Source organism: Aristolochia californica, unplaced genomic scaffold (genome assembly GCF_029961685.1).
Source record: "Aristolochia californica isolate CCGP_79_NKW_82.1479 unplaced genomic scaffold, dmAriCali1.0.hap1 SCAF_1, whole genome shotgun sequence".
NCBI classification, from domain to species: Eukaryota; Viridiplantae; Streptophyta; class Magnoliopsida; order Piperales; family Aristolochiaceae; genus Aristolochia; species Aristolochia californica.
The window spans coordinates 57,804,983-57,832,071 of NW_027181770.1; the positions used below are offsets into that span (position 1 = coordinate 57,804,983).

The 27,089-nt window shown below is 36.4% G+C and overlaps 2 protein-coding genes across 4 annotated transcripts; one reads left to right on the forward strand and one right to left on the reverse strand.

Annotated features, from left to right (window-relative positions):
* Nucleotides 1-164: 164 nt before the first annotated feature.
* On the forward strand, nt 165-19,540 carry LOC137963071 (uncharacterized). 3 transcript variants are annotated; one of them, XM_068810254.1, is made up of 13 exons: nt 165-433; nt 2,953-3,026; nt 14,093-14,167; nt 14,497-14,572; nt 15,771-15,844; nt 16,907-17,008; nt 17,579-17,668; nt 17,741-17,815; nt 17,989-18,021; nt 18,141-18,221; nt 18,524-18,586; nt 18,954-19,046; nt 19,122-19,540. In XM_068810254.1, exons 1-13 carry the CDS (start codon nt 391-393, stop codon nt 19,275-19,277), a joined length of 1,035 nt encoding a protein of 344 aa, XP_068666355.1. In that variant the 5' UTR covers nt 165-390; the 3' UTR covers nt 19,278-19,540. The 3 variants fall into 3 exon arrangements, with proteins under 3 accessions (XP_068666355.1, XP_068666364.1, XP_068666359.1); XM_068810258.1 differs by lacking the exon at nt 165-433 and adding an exon at nt 778-828; XM_068810263.1 differs by lacking the exon at nt 14,093-14,167.
* A 1,184-nt stretch (nt 19,541-20,724) lies between these two features.
* On the reverse strand, nt 20,725-25,637 carry LOC137963085 (cysteine--tRNA ligase, chloroplastic/mitochondrial-like). The gene is made up of 10 exons (XM_068810268.1): nt 25,594-25,637; nt 24,823-25,154; nt 23,985-24,048; nt 23,518-23,679; nt 23,116-23,286; nt 22,715-22,996; nt 22,397-22,522; nt 21,761-21,964; nt 21,505-21,612; nt 20,725-21,216 (listed from the first exon to the last, which is right to left on the reverse strand). Exons 2-10 carry the CDS (start codon nt 24,990-24,992, stop codon nt 20,920-20,922), a joined length of 1,584 nt encoding a protein of 527 aa, XP_068666369.1. The 5' UTR covers nt 24,993-25,154; nt 25,594-25,637; the 3' UTR covers nt 20,725-20,919.
* Between the last annotated feature and the right edge of the window lie 1,452 nt (nt 25,638-27,089).

The following is a 27,089-nucleotide window of genomic DNA, read 5'->3' on the forward strand; positions in this document are numbered from 1 at the left end:
TAATTCATGAGTCGGAGTAACATGTGAGCCTCGTTCTCATAGCTGGGCTCGGAGTCCAGGCTAGGTAAGGTCGGACCAATTCTCCACGGACGAAATGACTAAACCAGCCTTCCTACTTAAAAGAAAGGTCATCAATCTCATTCAGACCATCTCCGACTATTCTTTCCCCATTGCAGCCGAGACTGAAGAGAAGAGGCCCTATCAAGCACGGCGTTCCCACATAACTTCTGAGCTTGGTTTCAGGCTTTTCCTTATTAAGCCGCGCACGCAGCCAAAGTCGAGTACTTGCTCGGTCGCCCAACGCTTCAAAGCTCCGATTCCAACTAGAGACGATGAGCTGGGCAACCGATGGTTGACGAGTTCCTTGAATCGTGACGTATTTCATTGGCCATGGCACTTCCGCTTGGGAAGCTCACCATCCTCGTCGGAGCAGGTCTTCTGTGAATCTCTCTCTCTCCCTGTATCTCGTGTTTGAGTTTTTTTTTTTTTCGTTTTGTTTTTCGTGTCAGCGGTTTTTTTCGTTTTGTTTTTCGTGTCAGCGGTTAATGTTTTCAGGGTGTCGACCTAATTATTCTAGTTTACTTCGTTGAGATTAGTTCACCAGAAGCGTAATTTTTTTTTTTTTTTTTGTGGTTGGATTTGAAATAGCAATTAGTGTTCGAACTATTGAAGGGTACAGAGTTATGAGTTAGAGTTGTATATGTGAGGGCTATTCAAGTAAACACATACTCTAATTTTAGATGCATTGATGCATGTTAAATCGAGTTGGAGACGAAGGTTCTTAAGTAATGTTTACTTGTACGGGGTGGAAATTGGAGTCAGGAGGAGGTAAAATTGGTTTTCTCTTTCAGCGGAACTGTATCTAGAAGGATTATTTATTTCGTGGTATGTGTTTCTATGAATGGATAGGCAAGGCAACCACCGAAGAACGGCAATCTCAATATTTCCAATGAATAACTTAGTTATCCTATGATCGCTAGAATGCTGTATCTCTTGGTGGAGTGATATTACGACGTGGTCTTTTATGTCTTGGTGTCTGATTGAATAATCGGAACTACATCCTAAATCTAGCCATTGTGTCCACGAGAACCACTTCTCTCAGCAGAAATTACAAATTTCCTTCCTTTTCCTTGTTTTAGTTGGTTTACCTTCTTATCTATCCATCCAGAAGGCCTTGGAGTTGATAAAAACAATTACCAAGTTGACTCAATTCCATAAAAATTGAGGAACATGCAACTCGATGAGATGGGATCCTGTACCAGGTCTTCCATGAATTTCCTGGACTAAACCAGTCATCTACCTCAAGGTGAATGGAACCAGGCCCCACTTTGTATGGAGCCCATTCACCTTGAGCTAGGTGATTGGTTTCGTCCAGGTAGGGGTGGCATCGAACCGAGTCGGTTCATGAGCGGCACGAGCTCGGCTCGGTTTGATTCGGTTTATTTGGATCTCGAACCGAATTCGAAATCCAGATCAGGCTTGTTTAAGTTAACGAGCCGAGTTCAAAAACTCGCGAGCCGGCTTGTTAAAATAACAAGGGCCCGAGCGCGGAGGCGGGCGGGTGCGTCTTTGACACTTCGAGTTCGAGACTTCTTCTTTCGTTCTCGACTTTTCGGAACCAGGAGCAAAAATGGGAATTTGGGGGAATCGATTTTGCCTTTCTTATTTTTCATTATTCTTCTTCCATTTTTTACTCTCAGTCTCCGATTTCTTCCTCTTCAGTTTCTTCCTTTTGATTTCTTCCTCCCCCCGTCTGTCGTCGCCGATCCATATCACTGTCAACCCCCTCCCGCAACTTGTTCTCCCTCTTCTCTGTGTTTGTCTCTCATTTCCCCCTCCTTGATGCTTCTGCCGTCACAATCACTGTTGCCCAACGTCCGCTCTGCTCAACCACCAACGCCGGCACCGCACAGAACTCTCCCTCCTCAAACGCCCTGTCCCGCAGCCTGCAAACTCTCACGTGGAATTTTTTTTTATTATAAACACTATCATAACATGCTCTGAAGAAAAGACAAAAATGGGCATGCGATTAAGTCATCCAAAACCATTTTTCTTAAGCTTTTTCTGTCTCGATGATCTGGTTTTTCAGCCCTTGAATCAAAATGATCTGATTGAGTACAAATGGACAAAACTAGCTTTGCTTTTCAAATGAATGTTTTTTTGTTTGATTATTGAATAAATTTTATGCATGATTATGCAACTTTTATGAATAATTCTATGCACAGTGTATAGATAATTTTATGCAGGGTTAATATACAAAGGTCATGTCCAATTTTATGTAAAATGTATACATAATTTTATATACAATTTATTTGATATGTATTTTATACAAAGTTTTAAATGTAGGTTGGAGCTCGAACTCGGTTAAAATTATTGGGCTCGAGCTCGATGATAATTTTAGGCTCGAGGCTAGGCTATGCTCGAGCTCGAGTTTGAAATATTTAAAATAAAGCCCGGCTCCAACATAGGCATGTTCGGGCTCGGCTCGATTCAATGCCACCCCTACGTCCAAGGAATTCTTGGACCAATTGGTACAGGTCCAGACTCCAACTTGACCACACAAATACTGCTTTAAGGAATGTCTCAAACAAATCAGTAACCTTTTGTCTGTGGTGCCTTGTTATATGAAAGGTCTTTTCACTGGGTCTGGTGGGTGTATGCGTATGTATGTCTTTTGACTATTTATGCATATACATATTTGGCATGGTAAACTACAATCATGAAGAGTAGAGTTTCTGTCCTACATTTTGATTGGCCAAATTGTAGGCAGTCCCTGTTATGCTAATCATAGCTTTTGCCAAAAAAGGTTTTCATGTGGTCATCTTTTACCCAGTGAGTATATTTTTTCCTTTTGAAGTTAGATCACTGCTTGGAAAGTAGATATTGTGAGCTAACCTTTATTACGAGTGATGCTGGGAGAACTGACTTAGGCACATTGGACTTGTCTTTCAGGTTTACTTGGATCTGTGCTAACTCAAGAAGGGCGTGCCTCTAAGCTCTCTGATTTTGTTAATGGTGCTTTCAAGGTATTAACCTTTGAGCTAGTAAATCCCATGGTTTGATATACAGTGCTGTGTGTCAAGTTTCTATAAAATTTTCATGGTTGCATATATTGTGTAGTGTGGTATGATTTGAGGGTTGTCATCCGGAAATGTTTCATATACTTCCATATAGAGTGTATTGTATTTGCTGATGGTTGCTTCACTTAATTTCCTTCCTTGATCTTTTTTTGGAATGAATCTTAATTATTTGGTGCAGTATTGGTATTTGTGGTTGAAAGAAAATTAAAAAAGTAAGAGAATAATGAAGAGCGAAGAAGGAAAGAAGGAAAGAAGGAAAGAAGAGAGACTGAAAGAGAGCGTTTAATAGGCTCTCGTTAGGTCTGTACACAACCCCTCTTTCTTCTTATTATGTGTACCTCAAAAGTTTTGGAATGGTCCGCCAACTTGAGCACTGGTTCCGCCATTACCCCTTATTGAACATAACTCCTTATAACTTTCTAACCACTCCTCCAAACAACATAAAAGACTGAACCATGGACTCATCCCAACATTCTAAACATGACAATACTCTCACAAAGTGCACAAACAATGTAAAATGATTAAAATACCCAAAGTTGGAGCGTATATGTGTAAAAGCCCCAACTTGTTACAAAATGTCCCAAACTTACGTCTACTCAAAAGCTTTAGTAAAGGTATCACCAAATTGATCACTGGATTAGATATAGGTATAACAACTTCTTTCTCATTACTACATCTCGCATGACGTGGTAATCAATATCTATTTGTTTGGTTCTCTCATGAAACATTGGATTTACTTGCAATGAAAATAGCTGCCCAACTATCATAATACATGGTCATAGGTTTTGTAGTACATAAATTTGACTTTGAAGAACAGATCTGACCACATCAACTCACTTATAGTATGAGCCACAATTCTATACTTAGCTTCTGCTCTAGAATGAGCCACAATATTTACTTTTTTGTATTCCATCTACCATATTTCCTCCTAGAAACACAATAACCAGTCTTGGACTTCCTCTAAAGCTTGGATCCAACGTACTTTGCATTTGAAAAAGCTTATATCTTTAAATGATTATGAGGCCCTTTCCCAGGTGACCCTTTTAAGTTTCTGAATATCCTCTGAGAGACCTTCAAGTGAAATTTGTGTGGATGTTCCATGAATTGACTTACCACACTTGTGCATATTGAAATGTCAAGACGAGTAACTGTGACATAAATCAACTTCTCAACTAACCTTAGATGCATTTTTTTTGTTTTGTTTTTAAGCTCATAATTGTTTTCATCATGAAGATCATTGTCAACTTCCATAGGTGTCTCTATAGGTTTCACACTTAATAAACCATACTCTTGCCGCATATGAATAACGTACTTCCTTTGTGTTAAGACAAACCCCGCGTTGCTTCTAGCGACTTCTATGCCAATGAAGTATTTTAAAGAACCCAAATCTTTGGGCTGGAAATATTAATCAAGATGTTATCATCAACATGAACAAGTAACACTACAATTTCAGATGGTTGCTTCATAATAAAATGAGAGCGATCAGAATGGTTCTGAGAGAACCCAAAAGACGTTACTACTTGGCTGAACTTTTCAAACCATGCCCTAGGGCTTTGTTTAAGTTCGTAAATTACCTTATTTAATCTGTACACATTTCTAGTCTCTCCCTGAACAACGTACCCAGGAGGTTGCTCCATATAGACCTTTTCTTCTAATTCTCTATGTAAGAAGACATTTTTAACGTCCAATTGATACAAGGCCCACCCCTGGTTCACTACAACAGATACAAGAATGTGGGCACAAGTCAATCTGGTAACAGGTGAGGTCTTAAAAATGTTGATGCCATATGTTTGAGTATACCCCTTGCCCACTAATCTAGTTTTATATCTGTCAATAGATCTATCCGCTCTATACTTCACAATTGTATCATCTCAACATTCATATCATACTTCCACTGAGAAGACAAGATAGTATTTTTCACTAAAGGAGGAATGGTACACATGAAGACAAACATAGCAAATTATGTGTATCGAGGGGAGAAAGAACCAAATGACACATAACGAGACAACGAATATCTAGTGGACATATGTACACCCTTACAAATAGTAATGGGAAAATCTAAATAAGTTACCTTAGGAGTTGCAAACAAAGAGAATCGTGGAACAGGCGAGAGAGAGGGAACGTTGATTGGTTTCTAAACAGTTTTTCATTGTTGATATACCTGTAATGGCTTTGGTACAGTAATAGAGGGCAGTTGGCTAGGAGCATCTTCCCCAGGATTAGGAACAACTATACTTGTATTTGCAAGAGATGGAGTTTGACTCCTTGTTGGAGATAGAGAAAAAAAAGGAACATCTTCAAAGAATGTCACATCAGCAGATACAAATGTCTTTCTAGTGGATGGAAAAAAACATTTGTTTCCCTTCTATCTATGAGAATAACCTACAAAAACACATTTGATTGCACAAGGAAACCATTTATTAGTAGAGGAACAAGAAACATGAGCAAAACAGACACATCCAAAAGTACTAGGACATAGGAGAAATAAAGTAGCTGATGGATTCAGTACTTGGAGGAGAATTTTTGCCTTCTAGAATTGAAGAAGGCATCTTGTTTATTACAAAAAAAGCAGTAAGCACAACATCACCCCTATATGACCTGGGAACACGCATGTGAATTAACATTGTGCGTGCAACTTTGAAGATGATGAATTTTTCACCCGGCCACTCCATTTCGTTGTGGAGTGAAGACACGTAAAGATTGATGAGTTATCCCATGTTTTTGACAAAAGATATCATACTTTTGATCATAATTCTAATTCATTGTTGGTGGAAAAAATACAAAGAGATGAATGAAATTGAGTTTCATTTCATTATAAAAATTATGAAATGCATTAAACACACCAGATTTCTTTCTTAAGAGATAACACCTAAGTAGTACGACTAAAGTCATTAATAAAAAAAATACTTACATTGAAAAATACTAGCAACAAAATAGGGTCCCCATACATCGGAATGAACTATCTTGAACAAACTATATATTTTGTTTGACTCAAAGGAAATGTAGTTTGATGATGTTTTCTCATTTGACACGATGCTCATTGAAATGATAAACTTGATGGCAATTTAGGAAATAGTTGAATAGATTTGCTAGAGAAGGACGTCCTAACCGTAAATGCCATTAGAAGGGTGAAACTAAAGCATATACAACATACGGAATTGGCAGTGGTGATTAGGTGATTTAGTCTTCCTCTCTCATGCGTAGAACCAATCATCCTCCTTGTCGTGAGATCCCAGAACACATAATGAGTAGGATATAAAGTCACTGACTAATTCATAGACTTTGTGAGTTGACTAACTGACAACAAATCAAGAGGAGGCTTAGGAACAAATAAGACAGATTAAAGTGTCAAGAATGGGGTAGGTTGAAAATTACTTACTCCATGAACAGAAGAGACAAACCCATCAACAAGGGTAACATGTTTAAAAACAGAAGACTCACTCAAATCAGCAAATGGGGATGGCATGCCCTAACATATAGGATGAAGCACTTGAGTCAATAACGTCAGAAAGACATTGGACGCATGTGTAAGGCAAACATACCTGAATTGACAAGAGTAGCTGTAGGAAGTGTAGGCTGAGATACAGATGCCGAGGTGCCGAAGTCAACTGAACAATGTGCAAGGCTGGTTGCAGCAACTCAGGGCACGAAGTAGTATATCCATTGCTCGATTGGAAGAGGGCTTAGTGCTGTCTTGAATGGAAGAGTTAGCCCATGGGGGCTTACCAAACTTGTTCCAACACTTGTATGAAAAATGATTTGTGTGTCCACTATGAGGCACACTTTCTATCACCTTTACCATCACTTCGACCTCTCTCTATACTTGAGCCATCATGGCCTCTGCCTCTACCACTTCCACCATGACCTTATACAAATTCTGATCGTCCTTGAGTGTTAAGTTCAACTGCATCAACATCTGTAACTTCTTTATTATCCATGGATGTAATTGTTGTCTCTGCATGCATAACTTTCTCAAAGGCTTTAGAAAGTGATGGGATGTTTTCCAAGGCAAGTACTGAGCCTGAACTGCATCAAATTCTGGTCCAAGCTATCTCAAGATTTAGCAACATATATTTGCCCTTGTTGTTTTCGAAGATACTAATTTCTTGCAAGATGCTTTGCAACTCACTATAGTAATCAATAACTGTTCTTTCACATCTCTTAAGACTGAACAATTTAGTATATAACTCATGCACCCTAGACAAATTGCTTTCCTGTGCATATAAAGTTTCCAAAGACATTCATATTTCCTTCGCTATCTCACAATTCCTGATCTAACTCAATTTGGAGTCCATACTATTGAGTAACGAGGTCATGACCTAGCTATCCTCAGCTTCCCAATCATTTGTAATAGGAATTGGTGGATCATCTCTAATGAATTTTTTGTTTGGCCATAAGTTAGATACATACTGACTTATACCAATTGAAATATTTTTGACCATTCAACTTTTCTGTAGTGGTCAACATAATATCTTTCCCTTCGAAACTTCCAAATTCTTTTGTGGGAATTATTATCTCACCAGAATTAGCCATAAATAGTAGATATCAGTCAACACAATAAAAAATTATAGTCACCACTTATTGATGCTTGTGCAGGCTATGTGGGCCCACCTGCATTATTAGGGCTTTGATTAGAAACTCAAATTTCAACTAGTAATATGTATAACACCTTCAACAAGAGTAATTGCTGCCTTAAACTACCAAAAAATTCAAGAAATTGGCTGATATTAGCCTACCTGAAGATGGTGTAGGCACCAGGTGCAATGTTAGTATCCTGCACACACTGTAGATGGGATAATCCCCAGTCAAAACCCTCTTGGGGTACTAATGAGGCATAAAACTGCTTCATTGGCAGCATAGAACATCAACCCTAGGGTTATGGCATATAGGGGTGGCATCGAATCGAGCCGAGCCTGAACCTACCTATGCTCGAGCCGGGCTTGATTTAAATATTTCGAACTCAAGCTCGAGCCTAAAATTGTAATTGATCTCAAACCCAATAATTTTAACTGAGTTTGAGCTCGAGCCGAGTTCGAGCTTCCACCTATATTTAAAAACTTTGCATAAAATACTTGTCAAATAAATTGTATATAAAATTATCTATACACTTTGCATAAAATTATTCATTAAAGCTTCATAATTATACATAAATTTTATTCAATAATCAAACACAAAAATTTCATTGAAATATCAATATCAATTTGCAATCACCCAAATAAAAACTATACATCCAGTATAAATTTATAAACTTTTAGCTATTTCTTTTCTTACCAAGGAAACAATAAACGAAGCCCCCTTTGCATGAGCAAAATCTCCACCTATGACAAAAACAAAAGAATAAAACTTATTATTGTTTGATAAAAAAATACTCTTCCACTACAAATTACTTAATGTAGTTAAAAATATTAAAATTACCAAGATGAGAAAAACATGAAAAATCATGTAACTGGTAGGATTATTTCCACAATATTCTTCTCAGGCTGTAATCATAAAACAAAATTTTAATTAATAAAACTAAAAAATATTATAATAAATAATTATTCAAAAGAAGTTCACCATTTGATTTTTCTTGACACCGTGAAGAGCCCGAACCCAATCACTGCCACAAATCAAAGCTTAAATTGTATTTGGTGCCAAGGAAGAACGATACGAATCTATTGCTCTACCACCAGCACTAAAGGTAGATTCTGAAACTACTGTGGATATGAGAATTATAAGGATGTCTGCTGCCATCTTAGATAATACCCGAAATTTCATATGATTTACTTTCCACCATTCTGAAACATCGAAATCATATTGTGAAGTTTCCTCACAAATATTAACACCTTCTTCAAAATAATTTTCTAATTTTGACCTTGGTGAATTAACTACTTCCACTTGTTTCACATAAGTCATTAACTTTGACCAACTTGAACTTGATGAAGAATGTGACCTACAACTTGTGGAAACGCCCATAGAGCTAGTACTTGAAGCAATCTCTTCATTACTAATCTCCACATTATATTTGGATACATATTCATCATAAATCTCATATAAGGTGCGTTGAACTAAGTTTATATTCATCGTAGCTTCCTCCTCATAATATATCTCTGGAAAACACATTTCGATCAATTTTAATTTGACCCTTGGATCCAAAATTGAAGCAACTACCATCAACAAATTGCATTCACCCCAGTACTTCTCTAATTCCTCTTTCATTCTACTAACCATTGTCCTAATGAAAACATTTTCATTTGTAGAATGAAAATTCAGAACTTCTTTTACCCTATATACTTCACTAAGGTACAAATTAGAAGTAGGGTAGTCACTCCTAAAAATTATATTAGTAACTACATTAAAAACTTCTAAAATCTCACACACCATTTCAACATTTTCCCATTCATCAAGACTAGGCAAACAATCATAAGTTGGTTCTCTAACTTTAAAATCTAAGGAATTCATCTTTAAATTTTAATGCAGAAGAAAAGATGTCATAAGTGGAGTTCCAACGAGTTGGACAATCAATAACCAACCTCTTTTCACCTAGTTTTAGTTGTTGTACAATTTTAGAAAAAGTGCGAAGTCTAGCCTCAGACAGATTTATGAATTTGACACTCTCACGCACATTCTCAATGATATCCTTAATCTGAACAAGACCATCTTGGACTAATAAGTTCAGAATATGAGCACAACAACACACATGAAATAACTTCCCACCACAAACCAATTTTTTCTTGAAAAATATTCTTTCAAAATTCTCAGACAAACATCATTATATGTAGCATTATCAACTGAGATACTAAATACTTTATTTTCGATTTCCCAATCTTTCAAACACTTGTAAATAACATCTGCTATGTCAACACCACGAGGAGGAGGAACATGCACAAAACTAAAGACTTGTTTTTGTAGCTTCCAATTACTGTCAATAAAATGCCCAGTAATAAACATGTATTTTAGCATCATTTAAAAAAAAACCATATATTCAATCTTTTAATTCTGGGACTTCCAAAGATCCGTGGTAAGACTAATCTTGTTAATCTCTTTTAATAAAATTTGCAATTTCTTTTTCTTTGCCTTGTATGCCTCCATACACTTTTTCTCAATGGTCTTACAAGATATTTTTTTCATAATTCACATTTGCCATCTTCATTACAAAATTAAATCCCTCCTCTTCTACTATCATGAATGGATGCTCATGCATAAGAATCCAATGAGCAATGAGTACTCTCATTTTAACTTGATTATATTTACCTCCAAAATCCATAAAAGGAAGTCCAGATGGACTCTGATCAACATTAGACCCCACTGGTTGAAAGTTTATTGTTTTTTGTTTTCTCATTGCCACTTTTTTACCATGACAACGTTTCAAATGTCGACTCATATGTTTGGTCACTCCGCTACTAGTAACACTCAATTGATTTTACAATGAACACATTGAGCTTTCTTTGTACCATTAAGTGAGACTTCTTTGAATTCCAACCACACATGAGACTTTTTTTGTCTTTTTGAACTATGGGTAGAGTCACCTTCTTCCTCATTTAGGGTACCTTCATCTAGGCTCACTTCTGTTACATTAATAGTTCTAAAGGGATATGACTCTGGTTGAGTTGAGTCACTATCTATGGCTACACTAGAACTAGTGTTAATTATTGATGCCAATTGAGGAGGTGTTGACATTCTTACTTCTACAAATTAAAAATGTAAACTAATTACATTAGTGAAAAAAAAAAAACTATCTACAAGTAGATAGTTTTTAGGTGTATGCCCACATATGAGTACCTGCTTTGATACCTGAATTACAGGAATTAATTAAGCTACATGATACTCATAATCAGTAGCAGAATCACCAGACTGGTTTCTGAAAGAAGATGCCAACAAGCAGGATACAACGACAACAAAAAATGTAAACTAATTACATCAATGCCACCCTAATTACATCATATATTCCAACAAAAAACATTAAAAAAAAAGTAATCCAAACAACAAAGATAAATCCAAACAACATTAATAGTTCCATGCAAACTGGGTTTAAGCCCCAATTGAATCGGATAGATACAAGAAACCCGATCAGTATTGAAAACTGTTAGTTATTATTCCTAGTTTAAATTCCAAAGTGCACACTATCCTTAATCTTGATTCTTGAGAAAACCCATGTACGAACCTTATGCTAAGTTTGTGGCCGTCTGAAGAAAACCCATACAAATACCAACAGAGAAGTGTCCCACCCGAGGAGATTTCTCAGAAAGAAATTGGCAACGTAACCTTTTTAAGCATGTTGGTGGTACAATGGATGAAAGTGGGTCATAATCTGTAACAATTGAAAATTTTATGATGAAGGTTGAATCCAATTGTTTTGAGGTTGGGGTGTGATATTGGAGAGCTGATTGACAGATATCTATCATGGTGAACAGATATGATATCTACTTATATGTACCAGAAATACTGTGCTAATATGTAACTTATAAAGAGCTTGCTGATTTCTCAACTTTAGGTTCCTCTATGTTGCAAAAGGATTCTGCATAAGGGGGTAAACATGAAGCAGAATGGTGACACACAAAAGATTTGAGATTTTCTAACAGAGACTTCACAAAAACAAACTACTTAATTGAAGACTTTCACAAAATAAAACTCTCTTCTTCATAAGATTTTCTATGTCTTGTTTCTTGTTCTTCTTTGTTTTTTCATAAAGCCGAAAAATAGTAAGATAATGATAGAGAGATAAGGAGAATGAAAGAGAATAATGTGTGGGAATTAACAAAGTTAGTTATCTCCATAACAGAGACTTCACAAAAACAAACTACTTAATTGAAGACTTTCACAAAATAAAACTCTCTTCTTCATAAGATTTTCTATGTCTTGTTTCTTGTTCTTCTTTGTTTTTTCATAAAGCCGAAAAATAGTAAGATAATGATAGAGAGATAAGGAGAATGAAAGAGAATAATGTGTGGGAATTAACAAAGTTAGTTATCTCCATAATCTCATCTCTCACAAATTAAAGACCTACAGCAGATCTCCCTCTTGAGCAAGTTTGAGTACATAAATAAGCTTGTTGAACCTTCTTCTATCCCATCAACTGTTAATTTCAGAAAATAAATATGAAGGAAAGAACTCCAATATGGCAGAAAGTGTCTAACTATGAAAATCAATTTCAAGACTTAACATGAAAAAGGTGGAAGAACACATACTAGGAATTTCTATAGCAGATTATTTCTTCCAAACAGATGACAAAGGAATACTAGCAAACATAATCCACTCTCTGGTAATACTGCAATGCAGGCCATTAAGGCAATGCTAAAATATATGCTACTTTTATAAAGTTGTAGACCAAAATTGGCGGAGAGGAAATATATAAACATGTAAGACAAAACAATGAGAAGAAAATAAAAGATATACTTAATCTTACCACAACATCCAGAAAATAAAAGATATATCAAATCTTACCATGAGAAGACTCAACATCCAGAATGTGTGGGAAATTAACAAAGAAGGAAAAAGTGGAACGAAAGAGGGAAGAAGAGGTTGACTGGCTGTTTCATAAAAAAAATATGTTTCTCTCATTACCAATAAAATTGAAAGAAGGGAGAGTTTCTTTTGTGAAGGAATAAAACCAACACGAGGAATAAAAGAAAAATTCTGACAAAAGGGAGAGTTTCTTACCGAAGTCTTGATGGGATATTCGCTTCAAACAATACGATTCGGGCAAATGGAGCTCTCTAAACCTTTTAATTTTGTGGGGAAAAGGTGAAGGAAACACGCAGAGTGCCGAATCTAAGGAGCGAGAGGTGGTAAGTTTAAACATTAATACAAAACTCTTAAAAAACAAAACACAATAGAACGATAAGAGCTAAAAACATAAAAATCAATAGTAAGGGAGAGGCTTAGAGCCATTATCTTTGAGAAATGAGTAGGAAGGAGCTCCTAAAACAGCATCAGAATGAGGCGTTTGTCTGATCGTAGATAAATAAGGGATACAGAATATAAAAATGAAAAAAAATCAGTGTTAGGTCGGCGACGGAAAAAAAACCAAAATATTAAGAATAAAACAACTTACCTCTTTCCGTCTCTTCTGTCGGCGAGGAAGAAGCTTGGAGGAAGAAATCGAAGAGGAAGAAGATCAGAGAGGAAGAAATCGGAGATTGAGACTGAGAGTAAGCAATCAGAGACTGAGACTGAGAGTAAGGAATCGAAGAGGGAGAATGAGGAATAAGAAGACAAAATCCCCCCATTTTCACTGAATCGCCACTTGACAAATTCCGTTTCTCTGTTCCCCTTGATTCCTGAGAGAACAAAAGCCGAAGAGACGAACTCGAAGAGTCAACCTCCTGCTCCCGCTCTCGCTCCCACTCCTGCCTCCCGACTCCTCGAGTCCCGGGCCTTTCTTCGCAAGCTTTCGAACCGAACCATGGTTCGGTCGAGCTCAGCTTATTAACTTAGACGAGCCTCATCTAGATCTCGAACTCGGTTCGAGATCCAGATAAATTAAATCGAACCGAGCTCGAGCCGTTCACGAACCGGCTTGGTTCGATGCCACCCCTAATGGCATAGAAAGCAACAAGAAAAATCAAACCTCGACTCTCATTTAGTAGTAAATCCTGAAGTCCCCTTCTGAAGAGTTGTTGCATTCAAAAAAGGGAGTGCTTCATAGGCTCAAAATTAGGACCCTATTGCTCTGATACCATAAAAGAAAATAAAAAATAGGATAATAATGAAGAGATAAGAAGGAAAGAAGGAGATAAAAGAGACTGAAAGAGAGCGTTGAATAGGCTCTTGTTAGGTTTGTACATTACCCCTATTTCTTCTCATTAACTTTAGTGGTTTGAAGTATAATTACAGAGTTACCCCTTCTTGAACGTAACTCCTTATAACTTCCTAACCACACCTCCAAACAACATAAAGACTGAACCATAGACTCATTCCAACATTCTAAACATGACAGTATTCTCACCGAAGTACACAAGCAATGTAAAGTGTCTAAAATACCCATACAATACATTTAACAGGGGTTTACTAATAATTGTTTTTACTTTCAGATTGTCTTTAAGCACATCAAACAAGATGATTCACAAGGAGCTAGCCAGCAACATAATGACTCCCTGTTGGCTCAGGTTTCTATTCCCTTGTCATTTTTTTTCTTTTATTTCATGTAGTCTTTTTTTTTTTCAGATGGTAATCTTGTTTATTTTTCAATATTCATATATCAAATAACTGGTTTTCTTACTTTTTCAAAAAAACCAAAAAAACTGGTTTTCTCTAAAGCAGATATGGTATCTCATTGAATTACTGACTCCAATAAATAATCATCCTGACAATTCTTACTGATATCACTTATTTGTGTTGCTTTCCTTGTCTTTTAAAAATTCTAGTTATGATTCTATTTTTCAAGGCTTAGTAGATAGTTTCAGATTATTTAAAAGGGAAAAATTTCATGATACAGGTTAGCAACCTACGACAGGAGTTGCAAATGTTGGCATCATCAAGATCTGTGACGATTGTCACTAGGAAGGATTGGGGTTTGTAGTCTCATATAACTTCTATTTAGATTTTGCCCATACTAAGCCATTTATTTTGTTGACTTGAAAATGATACATGCTAATACATCACTTGATAATTACCAAATAGCACACCCATCCATGTAACCACTGAGCCAAAGGCCAAATCCACCAACAGGTGAAATTATGGAACATGAGGAATTCAAGTGGCAAGTAGTAGTTAAAAGATTAACTTCATAAAAAAGAGCGCTATTTTCTTAAGTCTTTTAAATCTTGTGGCTGGTGACTCCTCTGTATCTTTAAGGTACTAAAAGTGCCTAATGGCTGTTTAGATTAAATCAAACACTGACAGGAGAACTGGAATGCCTATAGTGAAAAAAAACTTATTAGCCACCCATTGACCTGAAACTTGGAAGTATGATTGTGCTGCATGTTCATGTCTGTCAATTGGCTAGGAAAAATGGAACAAGGACATACTTTTGAAAAACAATGCATATTTTACTCAGAAGCATATATGATAAAGTTGTGGGCAATTTACTGCACCAGTGGAATTATCCTAGTGTAGGTTTTTGCCGTGTAAGGATCTCCATGGGACTATCATGAAGTCAAAAGTTCTTTTTGGAACTTTCTAATGAATGAACTTTTCTGCACTAAAGAGCTTCGGTTTTTGGGAGAAACTACAAACAGTTGTCAGCTGCTTTGTGGAGATAGTTATCCTAGTCTTAGTTACTATTTAGATTTGTCCAAGCAATGTTGGAGTTTCTTTGTCACTGAGTTTCATTGAAGGGTTCTAGGTGTGATGTCAGGCGCTTTCTTAACAAAATTTCATTACTTCCCTGATAAAATTATCAGTTATAAATGTTCTTTAAGAGTTTTTTCAATGAAATTGCTTAAATTTCCTTATATTTTTGTTCAAAATGTGTAGATTAGTTTGAGATAAAAAAATTTCCTATTCTTTCTGCCAGTTGTACTTCTTGCTGTTTTTGTACATAGTTGTGTTATCATACTGATGCACCTGAACTTGTTGGAGAAAGACAGGAACTACTGGTAGCAATGTTTTTTTGCTGCCATATTTGTATGTCTCTGTGCCTTTTAACTTATTAAGCCAAATGGCAAAAGATACAAAGATACAAAGGATACAATTAAGCCTCAGTGGAAGGTGTTTGTATATTTCTGTGTCATTGGAGTTCTTAATGTTCTTCTCTGTCATATTGAGCAGGGAACAGCTCCTTTGGCGTGCCATTTATTTTCATAGCTGGTGGAATTGTTGGATACGGTTATGTATGGTGGAAGGTAATATTATTTTATGGGGTTAATTACTCTTATCCCTCTGCATAATGCAAAAATTACTCACAGCCATATTACCCTCACTCCCTTAGACAAAATTTAGGGTAAAAATTGGCACTTCTACCCTTGATTTTGAGTTTGTTTTTTTGTTTTTAAATAAAATTTAACTTTTAAAAAGTTATAATTATTACTTTTAATTTTTTATATTTTTAAGAAAAAAGAAGAGGGAGGGCCCCACCTACTCCCAGTATTGGGTAGAAGGAAAGTGAGGGAGGGGAGGTTTTCCTTTCTTCTGGTGATTGGCACTTCCCCAGATGGGGAGGGTCCCCACTCCCTGCACGGCAGTGCCATGCCAGTACAACCCCCAACCCACCCCCTTTTCCCTTCGCAGAACGAGGAATGATTTGTCATTCAAATCTCCCTCTATCAGATCTGGGAGGGGCAGATGCCTCACCTGTAAATGTAGGTTGCAGGGGGAGAGGCTTATCAATGAGTTCTTTTATGTTTTTTTTTTGATAAAAAGTTCTTTTATGTTCTTAATGGGCTGCGAAACACTCCTGTTTCACAGGTCTAGAATTCGTTGCCAGGCAATCCATAGCAATGCCCATTTGTGGATGGATCCTGCCCACTCCGTATCCAGCACACAAAACCATGATATCCACATCAGAATTCGTACCCTTAAAGCCAGTCTCATATTGCAGTCCGGCCAAACACAATTCAGGCTTATAGTTCGTGTTGATGCAGTTATCCATTCATGTCACATATGAGAAATCCCTAGTTACATGTGACTTCTAGGGAAAACCGATTCAATCTACCTTTTTGTTTTAGTGAAATGCGTACAATTTGTTCCCTAGCTGATGCACTATTTATTTTAATCTCTCTTCATAACTTTTGGCAAGGGAATGTCTGGGTGTCACTTTTATAGCATTCTTACTATTAAGCTCAGGTTCTATTCATTTGCTTAGACTGCTTTTGGTTTGCATTATCATGGCTCAGATGTGCTACTGCATTAACTGTTTCATGGATTTGATTTTCTCAACTCAAGACTTTTCTTTTGTTCTTTTTAAGGGCTGGAAAATTTCTGACATGATGTTTGCCACACGCCGTGGTTTATCCGATGCTTGCAATACTGTTGGGAAACAGCTCGAACAAGTTTGGTCCTCTGTATCAGTAAGTCAATTTTCTCTTCTGCCTTATCCAAGTATAAGTTGTAGAGTGGGCCTTTGGTTTGATGTTCACATGGGTGGTTTTCTAGCGTGAAATCTTGAGTTCAAATCTCACAAGGGATAATGGTATGTAGTTTGTGTGTAATTAACATTCAAAAAATAAATACTAAGTATAAGTTCCTCATAGACGGGAACATATAAATGATTAAATATTTTTCTGAGACAAATTAAAATACTTAATTAACTATGAAATCTTTTCATGTCTTTGCTAAGACATGTTGATGGTGTTCTAATAAAAGATAATATTTGTATTGAATAATTTATCCAATTCAGTTTTAGCTACCAGGTAGTGACTTTCACCAAATTGTAGGGCAAAAAATGCTCTCTTTCTCTCTCTTTATATATATAAAAGACACAGAGAGAGAGAGAGAGAATGGGTGCTATGAGGAAATTTGGAGAAAGAGAGTAGTATTTTTTATATTTATTGCAATTAATGAACACTTTGCAGGATCTTTGTTTTTTACTGCTATATTCTTGAAGATATCATGCGAGGTTAAATCTTTTACTTTCTCAGGCTACTCGAAAGGACTTGTCTGCCAAAATTGAGACTGTGGATCGTAACTTAGATCAGTGTGCTGCAATTAATACTGCTACTCGGGATGAGGTCAGAGAAGGTTGCTGAGATAATTTAGTGAATATGTACTGGAAGTTTGTATCTTGATGTCTTTGTTAACAGGTTGCTGAATTAAGTGGAGATCTGAAAAACTTTGGCGTGGATGTGGAATCCGTTCAGCGTGTAGTCCAGGATCTGGTAACTTTTAATAGATTTGACCTATAGATTTATTCTTTCCTGAATCAAGTGGTTGTTGGACATTTGCTGTCATGATGGGACCCTGGAAATGATTATGATCAGTTTATTTTTGCCTTGTTAAATATGAGCTAATTACTGGAACTGATATCTTTTCCTCTTTTTCATGCTATCAGGAGACAAAAATTGGCCGAATAGAAGGGAAACAGGTATTTTATTGTTCTCAGAAGGATAGAACTGTGAGGTGTTATAATCTCAAGTAGTTCAAGGGTATAAGCATGAACTTTGAGGAATAAAATATTAACAATGTTTATGTTTTCTGTCTCAGGATAGTACTAATCAAGGAGTTTTTCGGTTGGTCAAGTTTGTAAATTCCATGGAGGAGAAAAGAAAATCTGTGGCTATTCAGGTAAACCGTAACCTATTTGTCTCTAACCGGTTTGCATACTATAGAAATCAAAGAGAAGTTCGTTTGGTATTTGTCATTGTTGTAACTATCTTATGGTAATTTGATATTCACTAGTTCTGCATCTGTGTAAGCTACAAAATTCTAAATATTAAGTGCTTGATCAAGATAATGCGTAGTGAGTCTGATCAGATTTCAAATCTTCTTTACAGTTCAAATTAGGGTTTTGGAAGTTGTGAAGGAACTCCAAAATTATTGTTGTTATATAAACATAGTTTCTCCACCTTTTCTTTCGATCTTTGTAGGCATCTCCTTCTAACTCATCAAGACCACCTCTTGAGCTTCCACGAGTCGGATTCACATCTCGGGTGAGGCTTCATTAGTTGTGTTTCGTTGCTCTGTATTGTTAGAAGAATCAAGAGAATCACACATATAATGATATGAAATGTGTTCTAATTAGATTTGAGAAGTTCTTTTTCTTTTCTACCACTTGTTCTCTCAATCAATCTTATTGAGATAATTGTGGATCTGGACAAGAACCAAATCTTTAACTTGCCAATATAAAGGCTTTCAAATTACTCTTGTAAAATGAGAACAGTAAAATTTCCCTTTTTCTTCTCCTCCATGTAAACTTTCGGTATTATTTTTATTTTCCTTTGTTTCAATTCCTTTTCCACTTATTTTATCATGTATATATATCTTATTAGCTGAGTGTTTTTTTGTTCTCCATGGCAGATCGTATCTTTGCCACCTGCTTTGGAAGCACCAGAGCCACCTTCTCCTTCTTCTAGTGAATCACCAAAGATTTCACCATCATCAGGTCTCAAGGTTAGGACATTCCGTTATTAGTTGCATCCCCTCTCCCCTTTGTATTATCCCTTAACTCCATCCAATCTGCTTCAGGAGCTGCGAGGAATATCTAACATACTTGAGTCTATTGAGTCTGGATCTTCAAGCGGCACCCCAGTGAGCAGTTCTTCAAGATCCAGTATATTTGGGTGGAATCTGGGTGCGCCATTCCTTTCGAGAACTCTCAGTGCAACATATTCCTTCAAGTAGCTTACAAAACATACCATGCTACAAGCTATTTTTGTATAGGATTTCATCTTCACAATCCAGTATATTCCAGCTTTTGTTTTTCAAGTATTCCCTCTAAAAGACGGAATGCTTTGCAAATTGGAACATATACAGTAGAAAGAATTTTGTAGATTCGTAGTTTATTATAATATCCATTAGCAAGTATCAATTTGTATCAAGTTAATGGACACTTGAAAATTGAAATGCTTGAGTCGATGATAACGAAATAAATGCCCTTAATTTGACTTGGGCACTAGTAAATCTTATCTTGTTCCCCAGCATAATTATGATCTTGACATCTAAATTGTATTCTATTTCTTGTAAAAGGGATGAAGGGAGAGGATATAATTTGCGTTGTTGTTTGGGGTGGGTGGGATTAGATAATGTTTGGGACCTGATTCATTGACCTCAAAAGAGATGATTGGGTAAACTCAAATCCTTGGAAACTTCGGATTTATCTACATGCTCTTATTCTATTTTGATCTTCCTGAAATAACCTGAGCAGTGTGACCTGTTCTTCATGAAAGGAAGAATCAGAACTCACCAGGTAATGATAATTATTTTTTTCTGTAGTTTTTAGACTCTGAAGATCAAAGGAAGGCTTTTGAGACTCTTTTTTGGTTTTTCTTTAACTTCTATAACAGGCCTTTGAGACGTTCTTATGGAAGTTTATATGTGTTCTCTAAAGCAAGTGTTTTTTTTTTCTAATGGGATGGTACTACTACACGGGATAAAACTTCATGTGATTCAGTAAAAAGAATATACATTCCATCATTGTTCGATCGTTCTATATGGTTCTTAACCAATAATGGGATTTTTTCAATAAACGGGAAGCTTGATTAAGATGCTCCGGGATGAAAATGAGGGAATGTCTACAATACCTGGATTTAGTCAGATACAATTTGAAGGATTTTGAATGTTCATTGATCAGGGCTTGACCGAAGAACTGCTTAAGTTTCCAAAAGTTGAAGATACAGATCAAGAAATAGTTTATTTATTCGCAGGAACTGCCTTTTTTATGCAGGCTTTTCTGCCTGTCTAACTTTGATAGTAAGCACATATAATACTTCACTAGTTATGAATCAGGGGTTTTAATGGATCCTATTCAAGTCTTTTGCTTCTACTTTCTTGTATATACAGATACTTGGTACACTTGGGATATGACTTGACTCATATTGGAACTTCACAGACGTTGATGATAAGTAAACCCATCCTGTTTTTGGATTTTTTTTAATCAAAATATATGATGGAGGAGCAATTAAAGTACAAACAAGATTGAGGGATGTCAGTTTGAGATCATAGCCAAATAGGGTGAAATAAATTTAGATTTCTAGCTCTTCTCCTTAAAAAATTATCTGTTTAACAGTACAAAATAAGCTTAAAAAAAAAAAAAAACGCAATAAAAATCCTGTAGTGAACATCTTCTTTCTATGTAAGTTAAATAGGCTTATGAAAAATTCCAGCAATTATAAGTCCAAAATACACTTAAAAAATTAGGGTTATATAATTGTAAGGTTAACATATCAATCAGCATGAGATGAAGAGATTATAGGAAGAATTCATTAAAGCTACATTTGCTGTCGATCTACAATAATAGATCTGTCATTGTACACGTCTATTCCTGTTATATCTTGTTCCATTGTTGCGGCTGTTGCTGTTGTTCTGGTTCAAGTTGTTTTCCTTGTGATTGCTGTTCTTGCTCTTGCTGTTTGTATTTAGGGGGGACACAAGGTTTCCAGACTGTTCCCTTAGCTTCATCCATTAAACCTATTCCCAGCTCCTCCAACCTTTTCCTGATTTGATCAGGTTTTTCATAATCTTTATTTTTCCTTGCCAAATCCCTTTCTTCGATGAGCTGTATGACTTCCTCCTCAGTAATGCCAGCCCTGTTCAAAGCTTTGTCCTTCAATTCCTTCAGGACCTGCAATGTTAGAATGGCATGAGAAATAAATAAACCGAAAGAAAAACCTACATTACATATTCTCACTGCCATATGCATACAGCTCCACTTTTAATTAGTAAGACTTCCAGGCACAGCCACTGAAGTTTTGAGAAGCCAATCTGTCCAATCTTCTGATTGGTTTGATTGATTAAATTGGATTAGCATTATTTTGAGAGCACAAAACTAACAAGATAGCAAGTGCATTTAGTTGACATTGACCAAACCCATAGCAGAGCAATTCCAGTTGATTTTTTGTTGGTCTCCTACCTCGTAAGTTGAAGAAGCCATGAGCCCCAGAACACTTAAAACGCTTTTGACTTCTTTCTCTAAAGCAACAAGGGACTGAATGTTCAATGCCTGCTGCTGTTTTTTCCCCTGAGCGCCATCATAAGAAAGACCATGAATCCACAAAAATTGGTGCAGGCCTAGAAATTGAGTCTGAGACCCAGTAGAGCAATGTAGGGAAATAATCTTGATGGAAAAATGCAAGCTTGAAAAAACATGAGCCGAGGAGAAAATATACCTTCAATGACTTGAGAATACTGTTGATAGTCCTTAATGGTTCTGATAATGCGGTTAGAACCACATTTGTGTGCAGGTCATCTGACATAGCCGACTGAAAATCACTTCGGAACTTATTGATGCAGCTTTGGGCAACTGATGTGATTTTATCCTTCAGGTTTTCTTCTTGATGTGGTGATAAAGCCTCCTCACAGTCATGAAGAGTCTACAAAGAGGCCAGACATGATATGAGCTCAAACTGAACAAGGTTTGCAAGTACAACTGCCTCCGAGCACCAGATAATGCCTTATTCTATTTGTAAGCATAAAGAGTGGCAAGGTAAGTAAAAACATATAAAAAGGAAACAACACAAATTTCTCCCCAAGTGACAGGTCACAGCAACCTCCAATTCTCAGTAATTTGAAAAAATCCTACACATCCAATCCAATCAATGGTTGAAAGGCAAAACGTGATATATGTGGATGAAACTCCAGATAACTACAGTAAATGGTTGGGAAAATATAATACCATATCCAGCCATAGTGACTGGACTCACACTTAGGTTTTCAGTGGTACCACATGCCAGTCATAGTGATTGAACTCACACCTATGTTTTCAGATAATGATGCTCCTTTCTGATGAAGATAACTCTGTTTACCTTATAGATGTAGAAAAGAGTATCTGATGCATCTTCAACTTGATCGATAGAGTAGTTGAATGGAGACCGGTAGTGTGTCCGCATCAAACACATTCTCAAAGCCAATGGACAGTACCTAGCAGATACCTAAATGCAATCATTGGTCCCTCTGTCAGTTAGATGAACCAAGACAATTGATAACTTATGACATAATAAAAGAAGGGGAAGCTTTTAGGTCAATGAGAACAGTGCCGATACTTAACTTCTATTGAAAATATTTTTCCTTTCCAAATGGAATTCTATTGTAAAAATAGCAGTAGAGATTATTTCTGCAATTACCTCACGAATAGTGAAAAAATTTCCCAGTGACTTGGACATTTTTTCATTGTTAATGTTCACAAAGCCATTGTGCACCCAATATTTCACTCCAGACTCCGAGCAAGCAGCACAACTCTGAGCCAGCTCATTTTCATGATGGGGAAATATCAGGTCCTGGCCTCCACCATGAATATCAAAAGCAGGACCTAGATGTTGAGCACTCATGGCACTGCACTCAATATGCCAACCAGGTCTTCCTAGGCCCCATGGGCTCTCCCAGCTAGGTTCTCCTGGTTTTGCAGACTGCATGCATCAAAAAATCATGATCAAGTTAAATAACACACATCCAAGAAAGAATGAATAACATATCAACAATGCTGCAAACAAATACATAAAATTAAGGTGTGACACCAGTCACTTACTTTCCATAAAGCAAAGTCAGCAGGATGTCTCTTTCTTGAATCTACTGCAACTCGTTCTCCTGCTCTGTTATCTTCCAATTTCCGACCAGATAAACGACCATACTCAGGGAAATGATCAACAGAAAAGTAAACATCTCCATCAAGCACATAGGCACAGCCATTTTTAATAATCTGCAAATTAATAGCCAGATTAAACAATAAGGATTGAGTTTCAAAAGAAGTACACAGACAAAAAGAGAGGCAAACGGTATTCTTTCAGCACATCCTTTATACACAATCTTCCAAGATAAATACCCAAACCAAGAAGGAAAAAAGTACTAAAATAGTAATTATAAGGTGGAGGTCACATTTAGTAGAAAACAAAGGTTCACAAAAAATATTAATTCCAGTAAAGTATCACACCTGAGCAATCATATCCTTGATCTGATCCATGTGGGAAGAAACACGCGGTTCTTTTGTAGGAGGCAAGCACTGAAGGTTGGCCATATCTATATGAAATTCTTCACAAAATCTATTACTTAAACTCAAAGGATCTTCATTCAATTCATTTGCTTTATTAATTATCTGCAATAACAATAATATAATATGAAGGAAGTATTGCAAAAGTCATCTAAAATTACAAACACAGATACCATATATGACTTGACTGATTGGCTTAAAAAGCAAATGAACAAATAGAGCAACTGAAGAGGAAAAAATTTACATGCACTCCTATCTACAAGAACCACAGAATCCATGATGGAGTTTAGTGGCTCGAATTTATAATACAAGAACATCCATCAATCTTTTTTGTTTCTTTGATTGCTCCATCGTGTCTTGTGATAGAAAATCCAAAAACTGAGCATGCTCTATCTAAATAGATGGGTTACCTTATCATCAACATCTGTGAAGTTTCGAATAAAAGTTATTTCATACCCCAAGTGTACCAAGTACCTGTACATGCAAGAAAGTAGAAAAGAAAAACTTAATTAGGATCTATGGAAAACCTGATTGATAACTACTGAAATTCATGTACTTCTTACTATCAAATCAGACAGGCAGAAAAACAGAGCATAAAAGGAAGTTCCTATAGGTAAACAAACTACCATGTATATCAGCCGTTTTTCTTTTGAAATGACCATAAATATCACCCTATTAGAAAATACATGTGCTTTAGAGAACCAAGCTGCAAATGCCTATTCAAGTTTTGTGATAAGAACATGTATGGCTTAGACTCCCAAGGCTTGGCTACTAACAGCTACACGTTTCATTATCCAATGACATGATACATTATCCAGTTAAAAAAACAAAAATCCAGAAAGACCTTAGGACAACTTTAATTGCTAATACACAGGTGTTAATGTTCGTGTTTAATTGAAGTTTCAATTTTTTTGGACAAGTGTCAATTATGAGTAAAACAAACTATATGATTTAATAAATGGTGAGAAAAAGATAAATTGCACGATTCTAATTGCCATTAATCTTGGCTGCCTGTTAAGGAAAAACATTTTGCTGAATTCATCATTCAGCCAATATATACACATTGCGCAAACAGAAATGACCACAAACAGTTACTATGCAACAACGAACCTCAACTACTTCAAAGTTCAAAAAAAAAAAAAAAACATAAATTCACCTACTCAAAATAAATGTTACACCGATTGAACCCCAACAAGTAAAATAAAATTCTTAGCAAGCAAGAACATATAAATGAGAGCATACACTCACCTGTAGAGAACGTCAAAAGCGACGTAGGCACGAGCGTGGCCTATATGACTATAATCATACGCCGTGACTCCACAGACGTACATACCCACTTTCCCGGCGACCCTAGGTTCAAAAACCTCTTTTTGCTTCGTCATGGTGTTGTAGATCTGGAACTGCGGCTTCCCTCCCATGTCTGCTACTTCCAATATCCTAACCACGGGTTGGCAGGGGTTGAGCGGAAGCGAGAAAAGGCGGGCGCCTGTAGAGGATTGATTTATACCAGCCCGAGTGCGCAAGAGCAGAGTATCCAGCGGCGGAGGGAAAAGAGGAGGACAGACCTGCTCACGTAACAACTGCGTGGAACCGACGTTATTGCTTTGACAAAGGGTTTTAAGTCTAGGATTCGAAACTGAAATAAAGTTACCGCTTTAATGAAGAAAGAGTGCAGCAAGCAACATTATTAGTGGGAGCTAAATGCCTATACTCTGTAGAAGACCTAAAAGTAATGGCTCAATTCAGAAGAAATTCAATACAGTCGCCCTTGGCAAATCAGAATTCAGAAGGTCACCCATCCTTTTTTTTTTTTTTTTGTGTGTGGCTTTGAAATTGCTACCACATTAACATTGACACTGATCAAAAGTCAAAAGTGGTAAAGATAAAGAAAGATAAATTTAAGTAATGAAGAAAGTAAAACTCAAGAGAATAGAAATTCCGTGCCTCTGAAGAAGCGAGGCAGACAAAAGAATGAAGAGCAAATATTAAAAAAAGAAAATAGAGATGAAGATTTCGTACCTTTCGCGAGGTGGTGAGGAGAACGGCGTCTTTGAGGTGGATGGAGTTCGTCTAGGAAGGAAAAAGGCCAAAAATTCAAGTAGAGAGGCCAGTTTTGTTTTATTCACAACTTTGCCATTATAAAATGGATTGCTTTACCAAGGAAGACAGAAAAAAGTTCGGTTTAATTAAGTTTTTACTTAAGGTCGACTTAAGCTCAAACTTGAAATAAGGCTCGTTAAGTATACAAGTCAAGTTCAACATTTTCCAAGCTCGACTTATTAGATCGTAAGTCGACTCATTAGTATACTTTTTTTTTTTTATATGAAAATACCCTTGCACTCGTTAATTTCCTCTTTAGTTGGTTGATAATCTCTCTTATCGTTCAGCTCTTTTGGGTTCTTCAACATCTAATATTGTTGTTTGCCAATAGAATAAACACTATTGATGGAAGTGTTTGCTCTTTCTTTTAGGTCTATTAAGGTTGTTATTATACATTAGTATGCTCCATTGTAAAGTCTTGGACTCCTTTGCGATAACTTACAATTCAATGGTACTAAGTTCATCATAATATTCTCTTTATTTATTTTTATATTTTTATATTTTTTAATTTTAAATTTAAGTTAGAACTCGAATTAAGCTTGACCTCGAGCTCAAACTTGGTTAAAATTTTTGGGGTCGAGCTCGATTCTAATTTTAGGCTCAAGGCTGAGTTCGAGTTCGAAATATTCAAATCAAGTCAAACACGAACATATGTAAATTCGAGCTTGGCTTAGCTTGATGCTACCCCTACCCACCTGTAGTTCTCTCTTCAACTCTTGGTACTTAGAGCTCATCTTTGTGTTCTAATGATCTCTCTTTCCCGTCTGTTTGCTTGAAGATCTAAAGCGTGTAGATCATTACTGTCAAGAAACAGTTGAATTAAAATCTAAAGCTCTAATTATAACTTAGTTATGCATTAAAGTTTCAGTTTTTCTACAAATTAAGAATTAAGGTAAGTATTTGAAACTTCCAAGTTCAATTCTATGAATTTCAAATTAAAACCATTGCTAACATTAATTTAGTTATTTAATTAAGACCTTTGGGAGAGCATGTAGAGATATCTAGTCTCATCCTCTCTCCGTTTGCTTTCTCGAAATTTCTTCTTTTTGTCTCTTTCCAAAAGTGTGACATTACAAACTCTAGTTGGAAGGTTGTGTTTATCTGAGTGAATTCCTTTCAACAACTGTGCTAGTGAACAACCTAATTTATTTGAAGATAGCTGAATTTTCACTAGAAGCTTGAAGATTTAGGGCATGTTAGTGCCCTTCCTAGGAAATAATAGAAAAACATTTTTAGGTAGAGAACTATTTTCGAAAAACATTAGTGCCAAAATTCTACTTGGAAAATCACCTAATATTGTTGGGGAGAGATTTCAATCTAAAAGAGGTTGAAAATCAATCTCCTAGAAAATCATTGGGAGAGGGCATGTTGGCCCAAATGGCGTCTCAAGAGAAAGTAAATCGAGAATAAAATTT

Excerpts from the sequence above, each read along its gene's own strand:
- LOC137963071 (XM_068810254.1), top strand. The coding sequence starts at position 391 with ATGGCACTTCCGCTTGGGAAGCTCACCATCCTCGTCGGAGCAG. Across the intron at positions 434-2,952 it reads CACCATCCTCGTCGGAGCAG|GTTTACTTGGATCTGTGCTA; the intron begins GTCTTCTGTGAA and ends CTTGTCTTTCAG. Across the intron at positions 17,816-17,988 it reads AGCGTGTAGTCCAGGATCTG|GAGACAAAAATTGGCCGAAT; the intron begins GTAACTTTTAAT and ends TCATGCTATCAG.
- LOC137963085 (XM_068810268.1), bottom strand. The coding sequence starts at position 24,992 with ATGGGAGGGAAGCCGCAGTTCCAGATCTACAACACCATGACGAAGCAA. Across the intron at positions 24,049-24,822 it reads GCTTTTGACGTTCTCTACAG|GTACTTGGTACACTTGGGGT; the intron begins GTGAGTGTATGC and ends TTGCATGTACAG. Across the intron at positions 21,613-21,760 it reads GTATTCTCAAGTCATTGAAG|GGGAAAAAACAGCAGCAGGC; the intron begins GTATATTTTCTC and ends GATGGCGCTCAG.